Here is a 17655-nt window from a genome sequence, read left to right on the forward strand (position 1 = left end):
GATTACACAAGCAGAGACTGCAGAACGAATATGAGTATTTGATTGTATTAATTTAGAGAAATCTCTCTCTGTAGTAGACAATGGGTTAACGACTCTGTCGTCCAGGATATATACATTGGACAGCATTGTGTCTTCTGCCATATACATCATGGAACAAGACTTGGTCATGTTGCAAAATGGTCAGTCTCAATTATACTCTATCATGCTATTAGGCTGGATGCTACAAAACCTGTGGGTGGGCTATGTGCCTTGGCGTTTAATCAACACCACGTCACTGTTTTCAGAATTCAATCTCACTGATAAACAAATCAAGCTGGCACAAAGGGGAGCAGACTATACGGTGCTGAGCATTGAAAAGCTGGAAAAATTACCATTCACAGTGGCAGAAAAACCAGCTACTGAGTGGTAAAATGACTCTGCCTGTTACAATTTTACATTTTCAGTATTGCCTAAAAAATATACTAGCAGGCAAATATGAAAGATTGGGTAAAGAATACATCAAGACATCCTGGGATTTACTATACACACACAGATGTTGGAGTAGGGGGTGTGAAGTGTTTCTTAGCGGTTCTAACTTTGAAAACGCACTAAGAGGTTCTCTCCTTTGTCAGGGTATTAATTTACATGGGGCCTGCGATGGTTCCACTACAAACTTATCCTGTCACCTGCAAGGCTCACCAGCTGCAGTGATTAGTCCAATTTTTGGTCTACTTTCTAATGGAAGTTACCTCATGTTGAATGATCACAGCTGCTCTGGCATGTTCCCAGGTATCCCATATCTAGTGACTGTTTCATCCAGGGTTACTTTCTGTATGCAAGTATTGTTTCCACAAACTAAGACAGCCAGGGAGTCGCCTCTATGGCCTTCAGTGAACATCTCTTCTATACGAATTGATACTTTAAGCAGAACGAAAACCATTCTTTTACAACAAACTGTGCCACTAACCTCGGCCAAAGAAACCTATGATCTGCAAGTCACAAGGACTTCTGCCGAGATAAATGCCCTTTTGAGTACAAACTGCCCTATACATTTCTCAGAAATGTTGGAACATATCTTAAACATGTCTGATACAAGCGGTATTGTACATGTATTTAAGACCGTGTGTTCGGAACTGTTAGCAACTTTTCAAGCAGTCCTCTGAATATTTCCCAACTTCGTGCACTCTGTGTTTGGCGGACTGCCACTACTTTTTGGACTCGTTGCAGGGATCCTATTTTTGCTCCTACTGCTACGGCATGGCAAGCCAAATCACCAACGTCACTCCAAGCACCATAGAGAGAGCTCTATTGGAGATGAAGTGTCGTGAGCGCATCGTCCAAATTTTGGGTTTACCTTGTCTATGAGAATTAAATACAACATGGTTTCTGTTATTCAGACCAATCTGGCAAGATTGCAACTTACCTGTTCTACACTGCCTGCTTTGCGGTGAAGAATGTGCGCTAGACATCTGTCTAGCACTCCCATCAGTCAGCCTACCAATATCGATACTCTGCTGGACCTAGGAACGGCCCATGCTCTGTGTTGTCCCCAGCGGCTACCCATCCTGATGACGGCATTCATTGACATCTCACAGACGCAAATTGCTACTGATGAGGTACGAGAGGAAACAACAGGTGCGCAGGTAACATCCGATACGAACATTGCTGATGCGACCAATGCTGACGGTGCTGCTTCTCATCTATGTGCGGTTAGTCTTCTAAACGAGGTAATCCAACTTTCACCTACAACGGTAGATGACTTTTTGTCTACAGGATTAGAAGATTTCATGTTTTCTCCATCCCCAAACACTGACTTTTGATTCAGGCACACAGTGTTCCGGAGAGACTCTGAATTTGGTCTTCATTTTTCAAAACAAACACTAAACTTGGAACTTTTTCCTATGATTAATTTTATTTCTCCAAATTTGTATTTTTCTTTTTAGGGCAAAGTAATCTGCTTATAGTAGAACTATTCATAAAGAAAATAATTCTTTGAAACACTTTCAGAGACAATATGTCACCTTGTCAATAACAATTGGTTTTTGTAACTTCACATGAAATAGTTTCGGCCTTTTTTCTTCTGTATTTACGAGCCATTTCATCATGTATATAGGTTTATGATTCATTCATGTAGCATTGAAACGTCTACATATGCTTAGAATGAAGCATTGCTTTAATACGTACAGCAACACTTTTAAATGCATTTTTAAGAAATATGTTTTGGACATGTTTTTAGCACATCATGCGATACTCTATTTTTAGATATGTTTAACATGTTTAGGATTTAGTAACGTCGTTCATGCAAAAGTGGAGTGGGTGTTGTGTGTCGATTTAAATTCCGTATAGAGATTTCCCGATTTATGCCCTTCTATAGGTACAATTCACATTGCCCATATTTAGGCATAGAAATCCAGCCCTTATTTAGGCATTATCCATGCTAACCAAATACAGGCATGGCCACTTACATCCGTTCATCTACGTCACAACGAGTTCTTGAAAAACCAGACTCTTAAGCCTTTAGGACATCCCCTTACTTGTATATTGATTTCTCCAAGAACTCATTTATTATGCATGAACATCTATTCCTTAGGGGTTCATTCATGACGTTCTTATGCCCGACTTTTACGTCAATACTGGCATTCCTAAACACCTTCAAGGTATAAATATACCTTCACTTGCCATGGCGAATCACTGTCCACGGTTCGGCTGCCTGCTTGCACGACGCGGCTCGCCACGGCAAGTTCGGAAGGAAGTCAAGTCCCCAACTGACGCACTTACCTGATGCTGCCATCCTCCTCGCAGAGAATCCGGCTCCAGTGTTTATGACTCCCCTTGCGGGGTGTTAGAGATCGAGACCCGGAAAGAGATTCCAACCTCACTCATTCTAAGGTATGGAGCGGACTAGAACCTAGAGGGACTTTTGGCAAATCTTGGCAACTATAGCTAAACTAGACTATAGCTAAACAGCACCTACTTCTTCCCTTGTACTACACTTAGGTTAGGTACATTGTGGTAGGATTATTTTAGAAGTACCAGATGAGTATTTTAGCCTGTGTTAATTAAGTATGTATTTTTATTAATATATGTCATAGCTGCAAGCCATGCTATTGCAGTAATATTTCATCTTACTGCTAACGCTGTACGTATTTTACTTCGCATTCTGTCTTGCGATTGTAGCAGTTCATATCTCTTACACAAGAAATAAGACTGTTCAATAAACCCTTTTTATTGAAACACCTGTGTAGTGATGAAGGTCCACTCAGGAAGGTAGTATAGCAAGATCATTTATTTCATGAAGATAACAGGCTGTAAGATACAAGACATCATGTAGATATGTGGTAGATCAGAGCCCCACCAGGAGCTGCCTGTCAGCTGCTCAGCCCATGACCAACTGTCACTCTGCCTCCCTCAGTCCCAACATTCCGAGGCATCATCAGACTCCAACATTCTAATGAGTCAGAGCACAGGCACTGGCAGAGCAGGGCTGGTAAAACACCTTACAGTATAATATGCAGGATACTACAACCTGTTTACATATTTCTGTGTAAACTCTGTAGAAACGAAGCATGCCCGATTGACTGAGTGAAACGGTTATCTATTGTTCCAATTGTAAGGGAAACAAAGTTGTCATGTTTATGCGGTTGTCAGAAACTAATCCCTTCTTGTTCATTCGAGAAGTTTTTAGTGACCTCTGAGTTAGCTGGCACACACAAGTAATTAAGTTTAATTTACTCGATAGAGACATACTGACCTCAGTCCTATGTCAAAACTATAGTGTATATTATTCCAATATGCAGAGTCTATCAGTGATATAGGAACTACACTACAGTAGGGGGTCTCCTTATCAAGGTTATATCCAACATTGGTTTCAGCATCATAAAGCACAATACTGTGACTCTTCTTTAGGATCTAGTATGTTGAAGCGTTGCTACAGTATAATATTTTTTAGGGGTCCTTGGGTTGCAGCTTTTAATCCATATAAACAAGTGAGTGTGGGCCCACCCTAGCGGGCCATTCAATTTCTCAACAGATTAGGTAGACCAAATGTATTGTGACCAGGGCAACCTTTTCGAGCCAACAACAGCAATCCATCAGAAACCTACTTTACAGGTATAGATTGTTGCTATTAAACCTAACTATAGGCACCATATACACTAAGACTCTTAAGTGGGGAACCCCTCCAAACTGCCCCATCAGATCATCAATAGAAGAGCAGGACTGATTCTCCAGCACTGTCAGGCCAGCAAAGGTACCCCTAGGACCAACAGTCTCCCCACACCAGGTGTGTGCAGTGGACCCAGTAGGATCCCCCCTCCCAACAGCAATGAATTCACTTCAAGTGGCCCCGGCACTTACTACGGATCAGGGCTGCATATTGCCCTCCTCAGCGGTCCAAGTAAATTGTAGCACGATCCAGCACGGTCCTGCCAACTACCACTCCGTTTGAGGTCCATGAGAGGCATTCTCATTCACCTGCTGATTGCAGCTCCACTTAAGAAGCCCACAATGGGAGAGGTGTGGCGCCGCGGCCAGGGCGACTGACGCTGGAATCTGGGGACCACGGTTCGATCCTCGGCTCCGGCGGCAGGTTAGCCCAGCACCATGTGACTCTGGGCAATAGCTCGCTTAATCTCCCCGACGGCCCCCCCAGCGCCTAGAGACCCTTACGGGTGATTGTGCGCTTTACAAATGTGGACTTTACTTTACTTTACGGTTGCTATTTTGAAATCTGAGACCACTCCGCTTGGTGCTCCGGCTGTATTCAAAGCATCGTTTTCCTGCCAGGACCTGAAAGGTGGCAAACCAGTGTATCGCTGTGGTGTGGGAGTAGTCCGAAGGAAACCTTAGAAGAGCTCCTGAAGTCATTATTTTCCAGGAGAACAGGGAACTTCTGTGGATGTCCGCAGACAACACTAGTAGAACATGCCTCACCTAGGGCCAGATGTAGGTAATTTTTATTTACCGACCTCTTAAATACCGAGTCATACCGACTCGGTATTTAAGAGGTCGGAAAATAAAAATACCAAGATGTAGGTAATTGCAGATGTGCAATTACCGAATCGGAAACAGTCGGTAATTTCCGATGTGGTAAATACCGACCAGTCAATGCCCATGCATTCCTATGGGCTTTGAAGCCCATAGGATTGATTGGGCATATACCGGTCGGTATTTACCACATCGGAAAATACCGACTGTCACAAGGGTGCAGGGGGTGTCACTTTGATACCCTCTGGCACCCCCAAAAGAGGCTCGGGTGCCATGTGGCAGGCATACCTGCCCTAAGGGCAGGTCTGCCTGTCATATGGCATAGGTGTGCATGCACACATGTGCATGCACACCAGAAACGGTATTTTACCATCAAATAGTATTTGATGGTAAAATACCGATGTTGTACTGCTTGTGGGACTCAGAAGAGTCCCACCTACATACCAATTGTCCGGAATCAGTAATGATACCGACTCGGTATTTTACATACTCGGTAAATTTACCTACCGGTAAATTTACCGAGTCTGTAAATTACAGGGACCTACATGTCAAATTGCTTTTACCGGGTGGTAACGGCCGAATTCGGCCGTTACCACCCGGTAAAAGCCTACCTACATCTGGCCCCTAATCTTTTATCAAGGTTAACCAATATCAAAGGTACCTATCTATGGCACCTTCTGGAAAATTCTGTCATCGTCACTAGTGCACTTTACCTAGGTCTCTATATACCTGCGTGTACTTTTACCATACTGGTGGTACATATAATGTGTAGGTGTCCCTTTAGCTGGGGCTCCAGTTTTAATTTTTCTACCTCCATTTCCCTTACATCGCAAGCCTTCACAACTAGGGAGATACTGGTATACTTGAATTAATCTTAGCGCCTGGTAATTACACATGCCGCATCCCAATTCATCGTCTTTATTATTTTGCCCTAAGTAAGATGCGAATGGGCAGGAAGTGGGTCCTGTGCAAACTTTGTCACTGGAACCAAGTTATGCCCAGCTTATGAGACCATAACAAGGACGAAGCCGGTCCTGGGTTGCTCCTTTTCCGGTTCATGGAGGATTTGGCTTGGCAGCTCAGGCTGTACTGTTCCCATTGGAGCAGGGTCCAGCCTGATTTGCAAATAGCTGGGCCCAAATTGAGGCGACACGGTGTGCAAAATAAGGTTGGACTGGGATGCAGCCCCAAGTAATAATTTCCAGTGGTTGAGATTCATTTAAGCATTCCATCCATCACTTTCTGCATACTTTACTTAAATATGTCGTTTTTTGTGCAGCGAACTTTCGCCGGCTTGTTATAGTATCTGCCCTATGAGTAATGAAATTGTAGCGTTATACATTTTTACCGCATACTTTTGGGTACTTAGTATTTTTGGCGGAGTCCGTTATCAAGACCCGTCATTTAAAAAAGATATATACAAATATTGCATTGCTAGAATTAAACAAATAGATGCGTTATGCAAATACAATTTGAATTTAAAAATGGGGCAGACTTGGAATGCTGCCTGGTTGCGGTTTCTGGAGTTCTTGCCAGCAAATACTCCAGATTGTTTACATTAAAGAACTCTCCGAGGGAAATATTAACCACTGGGGTACCGGAAAAGCGACCCTGGCGTCTTGGAGTGTGGGAAAATCACGCACGCCGCGTCATTACAAGAAAAAGCTGTAAGTGTTCTCCATTTCGAGAAATGCGATGAATATCTTCAACTTACTACCCATCTGAAATTGTTCTTTAATGTTACTTAGATGTGTTTGTTAAACCCGTTTTCAGAGCAGTAGCATCTGATCCACAGATAAGGAAGAGGCGCGTGTAAGTATTAAATAGCAAAAAATAACCGACTAAGTACAGCCAAATGTTTCATTAAAACAGACGTGGCTCTTCAAAGAACCCTTTGATCATGGCTGTGAGTACGTCATCAAATACGAGTCCTCCATAAAGAATGAGGGTGATGGACGATTGTAAAAGTAATCAGTCAACAGTGACCAGTCATTAGCCCCGAACAAAATATATACTATAATATGATGTGTGTGGTCTCACATAAATATGTGTTGCACTTTCATTAACTTTCATAACTAGCTATAGGAAAATTTTAACTTTCATAACTAGCTATAGGAAAATTCCCTTCACCATAAAAGGGATGTATGTCCCTTATATAAATCTTCAAATACCAAGGTGCTTGTTAAGTTAGCTCACTTGGTAAAGCAAGATTTGGAGTATTTATGAGTTGCTTGATCTATGGAGTTGCCTCATCTGAGTGAGATCTGGTGAGATTCTGCTACACAATACAATACAATACAACATACCACAGAGCAATGAAGTGACATCAGGTCGTGTCTTTGCTTCCACACTTAAACACGTTTTGTGTTTCAGGGCAAATCTTTTTTACATTCCCTCTTAAAAGAAAACATTAGCATTGCATCCCTCTTACTCTTCATGGTCTCAGCCATTACTATACAAGGTGCACCACCTTGAAGTCAGGAACCATTACTCCCAGGCAGCCGCGGTCGGCAGTAGGAGTTCCTGCAGGGCGGTGATGTGAGGAGGGGGGGGGGGAGGGAGGGAGGGCAAAGTGGGGGATAGTAATGTATGGATTACGGAGTTTAACAGGTAAGTAAACATATAAATGAATAAAACTAATTTTATTGCGTGCACTGCATCAGCAAATGCGATGCAGTGCGCGCAACGAAATTCGTTTTATTTATTTATCTGTTTACTTACCCGTTAAACTCCGTAATCCATACATTACTATCCCCCACCTTGCCTCTCCCCCTCCCCACATCACCGCCCTGCAGGAACTCCTACTGCCGACCGCGGCTGCTCCCAGGGGCATAGCTACCAGAGGTGCAGCTCGTGCAGTGGCACAGGGGCCGCTGCTACAGTTTGCCCTGCACCAACAGCAGTTAGTTTCAAGGCTGTCCTTTCAGAATATTTCAACATAAAGCCTACTTTGGGCTTGGCTTTGGGTTTATTCTTCGGAGAGGTTGGGAGGGGAAGGCGCATGGGGAGATTACAGATGTGGGAGAAACAGTAGAGAGGAGTGGGATGGAAGAAAATCCGAAGGTGACAGAAAGGTGAGGATGAGAAGAAAACGTGAAAGAATAAATTACACTTAACGGAGGCTGCAGTGGGCAGGCTGCTGGTGCACCAAAGGCAAATCCGTCTGCGCCTGGACTGTGCCAGGAACCCTGGCCCTTCCGCCCCCGGAAGCTACACCGCCACCGTGCCTTCTGAACCGCAACAACTGCTGCCACACCTCGCCTCAATCTACAGTAGGACCTTTCGCCTTCTGGCACTGCTTCTGCACCTGCAACATTGTAGCTCCTGCACATAAGGCAACTACTACCACTCTGACCACAACCACCCCACAACATCTTAACTGACTCCTGCTCAAAGCACGATCTATCTGCAAACACGCCATTGAGATCGGAGACATCACCACCTCCCTCACCCCCAACATCATCTTCCTCACAGAGACCAGACTCAACCCCACATCTGCGCCCACCATTGCCTCAGCAGTGCCGGCGAATACAAGATAACACACCAATACTGCGTGAACAAACACAGAGGCAGAATCGCCATCATCCACAAGGAAACCATCCACTGCTCCACCACCGCAGATGACTCAACCCTGATCATGGACCATCTCAACTTCCCAACTCCACACCGATGGCAAAACCACCATCAGAGCCCCTCTCACCTACTGACCTCCCGGACCTCACCCCAGCTTCTGCGAAGCCATTCCCAACTTCATCGCCCCGCTTGCCATTGAATCCAAGCACTAAATCTTCCTAGGAGACCTCAATTTCCACCTCGAAGACCATGACGAGACCAACACTGTCAACCTCCTCAAAAGCATGAACACCCTCGGCCACACACAACTCGTCACCAACCCCACGCACATCGCAGGGCACACATTCAACCCCATCTCCATGGTCAGCAACAGAGTCAATCACAACCACGTCACTAGAGAGAGAATAATTCTTTATTTGGTTTAAAAAACCATTAAAAGACAAACATACAACGTACAATCAATAAAACGTTTCAAGTCCCCAGTGAGCATACTTGGCCTTTAACTGTCCATAAACTTCATTTAACACTTCATAGATACAATCATTAAAAGGGTACTTCCTTAGCTCTGGTAGATGGCTGTCTCTCTTCTAAGAGAAAACTTTGAAACAATACCTTGGATGCAAATGTAGCCGGTGACGTGCAACCTAGACAGTACTAAATTGCTTTGTGCATTGAGTTCGCCTGCACACCCCAATGATATCTTTATGATATCTTTATTTAATACCGACCATGGTGATCCATTTTCCTTGCTTGTAGTAAGGCCCATTGACCTAGAGATACAACCACAATATGAACTTCTAAGCAAGGGATACATTGCTTCCTGCTAAACATTCAAGCAACGAAGTACCCGCAGAGCTGCAGGGGCTCCTATCTTATATTATTGTCTTACTAATCCCAAACGTTACAAAGTAGCTAAGTTGGTACTAGATCTGGACAATGCAAACCTGTACATTAAAGAAAATGGGGGTTAAGAGCACACTGCTTCACAGTCCCAGCACAGTTCGCCCCTTTGCATCCTGGTAAATGAAGTACACAGATCAAACTTACTTCAAAATTAGCAGCAGTTTTAGAGAGCATTTACCAGGATGCAAAGGGGCGAACTGTGCTGGGACTGTGAGGCAGTGTGCTCCCAACCCGCATTCTGTTTAAAAGGCTCCCTTGAGCCAGCAAGCTGACAAGCTTTGGAGATGCACCTCAGCCGTCTCCAGCCAGGCTTGCATGAATCCAGTGGTAAAATGAGCAAGGGACTCACGTCTGAGCATACCCTGCCAATTTATGGCGAACAAAGCGGTACAAAAGGGGGTGGTGATGGACGGAGCATCTGAACCAATCAAACACTCACACCCAGTCAAAAGATCTGGGTTTAATCCATCACCGTTTTTTAGCCCACTCTGCCACCCCAGTTCAGAGATGGCCATATGCAAATCAGTCTGACCCTGTGCCTCATGGGAACAGTCCAGCCCGAACTGCCAAGCCATGCCTTCCCTGGACCGGAAACAAGCTTCCTAGGACCGGTTTCTGGCATTTCAGCCGTCTTCAGCCAGGCTTGCTTGAATCCAGTGGCAAAGTGAGCAAGGGACTCACGTCTGAGCATACCCTGTCAACTTATGGCGAACAAAGCGGTACAATAGGGGGTGGTGATGGACGGGTCAGGCTGATTTGCATATGGCCATGTCTGAACTGGGGTGGCAGAGTGGGCTAAAGATCTTTTGACTGGGTGTGAGTGTTTGATTGGTTCAGATGCTCCGTCCATCACCACCCTCAAGCTACAGTGAGGTTAAAAAGTACCTGGCACGTGAGGTCTACAAAAACTTTAATGGGCCCCCGTGCTGGTACTGTTAAAAAAGTGAGTGTGAGGTATTTTGTATATTAATGTACAACACCTCATGTGTGCGTTGTCGACATGTTTCGAAGCAGAGCTTCTTCTTCAGGACAGGGTGCACAGATCCTCACCTAACTCACGTCCCTCGAAACATTTCGGTTTATTTACAGAAAAAGTTAAATTTAAAAGGCTAATATGTGCCTACTTGTCAGTTTACCAAATTTCTACAATGAGTACTTGCTGTAAAAATGCTGGTTGGCATCATGAGCCTCCAAAAGGTGGGGTTAAAGTGCTATTAGCACCTGCTGCAGGACAGTTTCCGTGCCTTACTTCCCCGACCGAGTCAGTCAGTCCCACTCAATTTACTGGTCCCATCCCACTCCCAGCGAAGTGTGTTGCGGTTGCGCCTGTGAGCATCTGCCTGGCCTGCCCTGCCCTGGATGTTGCCGGCCCGGGCTGGATTTTGGTTCTACAAATCTGCGGGGGTTGGGGCTGTGCGCGGCAGCAGGCAGCGTGGGCTGATTTTTTTCAGATTGCCCATTCGCCGCATTGCAATGCCCCAGCATACCCCCACACGGCTGCACCCCACCACTGAGTCATCGTGGTTCAATGGCTGTTCAACGGTTCAAAAAACGTTTAACTACGTCTGAGAGTGCCTCACTGCCAGCCAGCGCGACCCGGATGACGTTGCATTGGCGTTGAGGTCACTGCCAGTGAGTACTGGCATGCAACAGCACAAGGTGAGGCAGGGTCTGGCAGGCCAGTCACTGTGGCAGGCCTAATCAGTTATTGAAGCTGCGCAGCAGCCTAAGGCAGTGCACTGCAGTCAGCGTGTGTCCCGGGCCGGCTGCCCGGCCCACCTTGAACGAACCGGTGACTTAAGTGTTACTAAACAAACAGTAACACAGTACTGAAGAAGTTAAATTAGTTAAGTAACTTAGTAGCGTAGCCGCCATGTCACTATGATCATGAATATGCTGCCCATGGGTGGCAGTGGCGAGGCCCATGCCAAAGTAACCATTCAACTAAGTCTGAGAGTGCCTCACTGCCAGCCAGCGTGACCCGGACGACGTTGCATTGGTGTTGAGGAGTAGCCGCTGCTAATGAGTACTGGCATTTAACAGCACCAGGTGAGGTAGGGCCTGGCACACATCAGGTCACTACCAAAAAAGGAGGCTTGAAATGTGCATCACATAATCTCAGGAAATCTGTCGATTTTGGATTCCATCGTCAGCATTTTTATTAATTTTGCAGTACTTAGCGTGTACCCCCCACATGTAACTGTTTTACAAACCACAGTTACACTATTTAATGGTGTTTGTTGTCTTATCAGGTGTCAATGAAGGTCTGTCAGCACAGAGACATTTGTTTAAGTGTTCTTTTTGCACCTATCTTTCTGGCAGCCTTACGGGTAAGTAGCGCGCTTTACAAATTTGGTTGATTGATTGATTGATCTGTTGCAATTTCTGTGAGAGTTAAGATGAGATTATTTTATTTTATTTCAGGCCTGTGCCTTTGAATTGAGGTTGTTTCCCTGTGAATGCCTTATTCATGTGCATGTTTGTATAGCATTCACTGTACAAAGTAGTTCCTTCTAGGCGCCAGAGCATCGACTTGTACGGTGAGTTTGTCATGGTTAAAATAACGGGTCCAGGGCTAGGGGTTGCACCAGACATCCACAGTTGCAATTATATGGGTGAGCAGGGTTTGCAAATACAGCAGTTACATACATGTTCCGAGGGGGGGAGACAGATTGCGAGAGTGGCAACATAACATGACAATAGTTTAATTAAATTGCATTTTTTTCAGTGAGTTACAGCACACAGAAATATGATAAGTTTGAAGTTTGTGTAGAGGTTGGCATGAGGCCTGGAGTCGTGCGGATGTCTGAAGGAAGACTGTTCCAAAAGGGGTGTTTTATGACGGCAGATCTCCTGTCACTAATGTTCGTGTTTCTTGTTGTTACTAAGATGTCCTTTTTTCTGCAGTTTTATATAGCGCGAACTCAGACTGAAGTTATTGGAGAGCTTTACATGAGCACCAGTTACATTACACAAGGACACATTCATTTTTTTTGTTTGTTTTTGGTAAGCACAGGGAGATTAAATGATTTGCCCAGAATCATCGCATGATAAGCCGACGCCGAGACAAAGTCAGCAGCTCTGACCGTTAGGCTTTGTTTGAGCAGAGTGGGCCTGTGGAAGTCTTCACTGATTTACTTGTCAACTGACATATAAGTTATAAACAATACTATAAGCTTTTCAGTATAGGGTTTTGACATCTGCTTATTAATGGTGGTTGGATATTTTCAAGATGGCAACTTCTATTTAGAAATATACATTAGTTGTTAATTGATGTGTTTTATAAGATGACATTTATTATCCATCAGCCATTTTCAGGTATCTCAGAGTTTTCCCAGCATCACTGTGCCATGACGTGTTTCTTTGTCTGTTTCCATGTGCTGGTGTTTTTAGGTCGAGGACCGAGAAGGCTGCGCTTGCGCAGTCTCCGGGAGGAGAATTAATGCTTCTTAGTAGGGCTGTAGAACCCGCCTTCCCTGCCCAGTCTCTCCCCCATTGGCTGGCTTCCTAAATGGAGGCCAGCCATTGGAGGAGAGAGCCGTCACTCCGAATTAGCCCCGTCTTTTTCGGATTTGGGGGTGTAATTTTTGCTGTTCTTTAGACAGTGACGTCATTCGTCACTCAGAACAGCAAAACCACGCCCCCGAATCCGAAATTCTTCAGGCTTTGCGGCCGCCATTTTTTTTTCTCGAGTGGGGAGGATCGTCTTGTTTGGCATTACCGCTAACAGGCCCTTGCATCCCCGCCGCCGCCTGCCAAAAGACTGCAGTTTTCTCTGTCTGCCGTTTAAATTTTTTTTTTATTTATTTAATTCACCGGAAGCCTACCCCGGATTGCCGCCGTGAGTCGATCTCAAGCCCCCCCCCCCACGTTGCCGGCCGCTCCAGGGCCGCGGTGCGATTGGTTACCGCAGCCGCGACCCGGAAGTACAGTGGGGCCAGGCAGGAAGCGGACGGGAGGTCTCCCCGTGCTCCTGCCCGGCAAGGAGAAGAAGCCCGTCCCCAGCCGCCGCTGACCGGAGAAGCCCAGCAGCCCTGCCCGCGGCAGAGAGGAGCCGCCGCCTCTCTAAACAGCCGGTGAGTGCCGTTTTTCTTGCTTCTGCCCCCCTCCAAGGGACCGTCCCCAGCCGCCGCTGACCGGAGAAGCCCAGCAGCCCTGTAAGATTGGCGTTATCCGTAGTTCTTTACAGAGGTGGAAGGCAACGTTATGACCTGGACAGAGTGTGAACATGCTAATGACGGTGGGCACTACATTCTGTTTTGTCAGCAATACACCGATCTTGCCAGTTCCGTCAAGTTTGCAATGTCCGCTTGTATCCGGGTTGGACTTCAAAGGCCCGTCTCCGCATGGGTGATGCCAGTTAAGCCTTTTACCACCTATTCACGGAATGAGTCTGTGTGGGGCTCGGACCGTCGGTGAGTGTCTTCCCTGGGTTCTATTCTCGGCTTCTCAACGTTTCGTTAATGTGCGCATTGCACCCTCGGTCCCGAATTGCAAGTGTTGAGAAACCGGTGTCATTTTTGTATTAGAACTCTGCATATTTACTCGTCAATATTATTGGCAGGGAGTGCGAATTGGCCTTCGTAAAATGATGGGTGGCGATGTTTCACAATCTCCAGTGATACCTTTCGCTTCTCGACGGTGCCCCCTTAATTGGTTTCTGATTAATATACCCGTCCCTATTGTTCCACAACCCCCTTCTGTGCCCACGGGATTGGAATCCTTGGTAAAATCACCTTGAATCGCCGAGATAAAAAAAAAATGTCGGTCACCTGGCAACCTCCCCCTATGCTTATTGGCTGATACGGTCTCCACCCTCTAGCAGATGGATTTGTCTATTTTTATGCACGGCAAGTATTCATGAGGAACCTTTGCACTTCACTGACCCTCTCTCCATAGAGGGATATGAGCCTCAAGGTCTGCCCCCCCTCCACCCCCTCCTCTTCGAATCTTCTCCAGGGCTTCTTAAAACATTGCCTGCGTGGGAAGCGCTAACCTTCCCGGGTACAGAGGGGATTCTGACGCTCAGGAGTTCTGATGCAGCTCCTTTATCCGTCCTGTTTCAGAAGTTAAATTAGCGGGTGCACAATCCTTTAACATTAGGTTATTTGCCCACGTGGCTTGCCCGTTGAAACCATTTTTGGTATACCCCCTTATATTGAAACAAGTGCCTGTCCAACTAAATGTGTAAGCCTTTTATTTAGCAAACCACTGTGAAGCGAGGTACAACCTGCCCGAGCACACTGTAACATATGCTATACAATGGAAGTTCATGTCCGTTTAACCCGATCAGCTTGTGTACCGGATTCCCAAATATTCCCTCAAGTGTCTTTGCCTTTATTATTGGTATATGCACACACCAACGTGCCATAAGGACTCTGGGGGGGCGTGGGTTACAATATGGTAGTTCATTACTTATATAATGTATTGGGAGGGAGGGCCTAAAAACAGCTGCAAAAGTAACTCGTCAAATGTATGGTAGTGAGACTAGTGTCGTTCACCCCAGTTCCCCCCCCCCCCCCCCCTACCCAAAGGCTCCAATTCATCTTTTTAGTTTACCAGAGGATGGAAATGCATGTGCAAGTTGGAGCCAGACCCACTCAGCAATTACTGCCTGCATCCCTTTTTTCACTATTTGGTGTAGTTTACACATAGGTCTCTCTGCTAATGCAATAGGTAACACATATCCAAAATATTACGCTAATGCCAACAGAAATTACAATGCCATTTATTTAGGGTAAAAAAACAAACCAATACCAATAGCTCTACCTATAATATTGCCGAGACCATTGCATTGTAAATGCTTGTTTGACAGTGTGACAAAGGTTGTGTTCCAGATGCTTTCCCACATGTAGCACGGTAGTTGGGGCTACGTTGTAAAGCTTGATATTGGGGGTGGGAGTCTTCAAATAGAAATCCTCGTCTGTGGCAGCTGACTCTGTGAGGGGTATCTGACCTTAGTTTAAATTGAAAGGGCTTGTACTTGGTGCTTAATTTGAACCAGTGGTTTCCAGTGCTTGGTTCGGGCACCTAATTGCCATCACAGGGGATTATGATTGTCTGCCACATGGCCAGTCAGGCTAATGTAGGTATGAGTACAACAGTGCTTATTAGTTCAGTTTACATTTTACAATGTTAGTTTAGTTGACATTAACAATTATGTTTACATTTAATACCAGCTTCACAAGCCATACTTATAGCTTTTGGGGCCTGGAAGCCTGGAATAGTCTGAATTGTCACACTTGTAAGAGTGTGATGGTTAGTAGATGTTTGTACTGTCACTGGCAGCATGGCAGGGGCAATGTGTGGTACAAGCTGCAGTAGCCTCCGAAGAGAGCCCCAGCACTTATTCTTTTACTTATTCATTGGCCTGGTTCACCAAGATAGAGCTCGATATTTAATGAGTGCAGTTTCAGGCACTATTTGTGTTTTTAGTAAATTTATGTGAAAATGTTCCTTTTAAATGCACGACTTGGCTCAATTCCTTCAACATGTTCAGTGGGTGGGGGGAGAACCTCTCTCCTTCTCAAACCCTTCCTGGAAAAGGTTGGGCACACTGGCTACCACTTAGGGCAAGTGTCATCATGGTGAAGGTCATGTGACATCACTTACTGGGATGTTTCATGGTCAAAGGTCACACCATGTCACTCCTTGTGATGTAATTAAGTTGAAAGGGTTTGTGGATGTCATTTCCACTACCCCGGCATGAATTGACATCCATACAGAGGGTGGAGGTAGGGGGCGGGGTCATCGTGTTGCTTTTCCCCCACTGATGTATAAGTCTCTCCGTCATACAATAGTAACCCTAAGCCTGTATAAAGTTCTCTCTTTTCGTGAATCTTATGTCATTCGCAAAAGTGTTGCTGTGTGTTACCAGGATGCTGCTTCTCGCAGACTGCCCACAGGAGATGTGCATCCCAGATTCCTAAAATGCACGACGTGCCTCCCTCCCGAGTCCCAAGCAGCTATCCTGAAATCAGGACGAGTCTGGAGTTAAAGTATGGCCACGCAGGGCAGAGGGCTGCCAGGGAAGACCGGCAGAGAAGGGATAGGATTAACTCCCGCACAGAGGTCAAGCTGCCATTCACGAGCCTCTAGCGCACAGTTGTGCACCTAAAAAAATAGTCAAATAAGTTGTATTTCTTCAGCTGCATCCCAAGGAGGGGGCGCTGCTGCGCGAGGTTTATCATGGGTCTGGGAAAGGGGTCTCTGTACGTGTGAGGGAGCCCGAAGAGGAGACGGAGGGAGGGAGCAAGGGTGAGAGGTGAGGAGAACACGTCAGTACGGGGAAGCGAGCTGGATAAGGGGGAGGAGGTGAGGAAGAGAGGAAAGAGGGAGGCGGACGGGAGAGAGTGGGAAGGAGGAGATTGGGAGGGAGAGGGTGAGAGCCCGGAGCTGCCGGAAGTGTATGAGCGCAGAAACATTCTGCAACTCCACCAAGAGTCTCAGGATCGGGTGCAGCCAACATGCAGCCGGCCGACAACGACTCCCGGCATCTGCAGGCTGAGGCGCTCCCCCCTGCGGGAGGGAACCACTAGCGGGGGTGCTCCAGCCGCGGCGGACAGCAGGGGGGGTTCGCAGCCGCCCTGCCCCTTGCGCACTTCCCTCGGAGTCTCGGCGCCCCGCTTGTGCCATGGGGCTGCCCACCTTGGAGTTCAGCGATTCGTACTTGGACAGCCCGGACTTTCGGGACCGCCTGAAGTGTCACGAGAACGAGCTGGACCGAACCAACAAGTTCATCAAGGAGCTGATCAAGGACGGCAGCATGCTGATCGGGGCTCTGCGAAGTAAGGCGCCCGGGCCGGGGGGTGCTGGGGGAGGGGGGAGGAGGGCGGGCCGGTGGGTGGGCTGCAAGCATTCTTTTGTTTGAATGGATCCAGGGACGTGCTCCTCTGCTGGATGCAAGCAGCAAAACAAAACAAGTTTATTCGGAATCCCCCCTCTTCGTCTGGTCTCTCCACTGGGGGCTTGTGTGTTGGCTGGGGGGCTCTGCTCCATGAAAAATGCAACTTTGTTTGTTGCAGATTTTTTAAACAACGCCGATATTGTGGAAGCGTGTTTCAAATAACGTCTCCTTAATCAACTTGAAATAACAGCGAAAACGAGACTAGTGAATTTGGGACGTGCACGAGTCCTGGGTTAGTATATGTTGATAGCGCTGCAAACCCAGGAGCCTTGAAAGGTTCGGGGGTTAATCAGCAGCTGTGCGGCACA

General features: G+C 46.4%; 1 protein-coding gene across 1 annotated transcript in view; it reads left to right on the plus strand.

Moving 5' to 3' along the window:
• Window positions 1-16888: 16888 nt before the first annotated feature.
• The window catches only part of ARHGAP42 (Rho GTPase activating protein 42), an 840311-nt gene continuing 839544 nt past the window's right edge, over window positions 16889-17655 (plus strand). Inside the window, exon 1 of the mRNA XM_078656994.1 lies at window positions 16889-17228. Coding sequence (XP_078513120.1) covers window positions 17075-17228 — 154 coding nt within the window. The 5' untranslated portion in view covers window positions 16889-17074. The remainder of the gene's footprint in view (window positions 17229-17655) is intronic.

The sequence above is a fragment of the Lissotriton helveticus genome, chromosome 8 (assembly GCF_964261635.1).
Source record: "Lissotriton helveticus chromosome 8, aLisHel1.1, whole genome shotgun sequence".
NCBI lineage: Eukaryota > Metazoa > Chordata > Amphibia > Caudata > Salamandridae > Lissotriton > Lissotriton helveticus.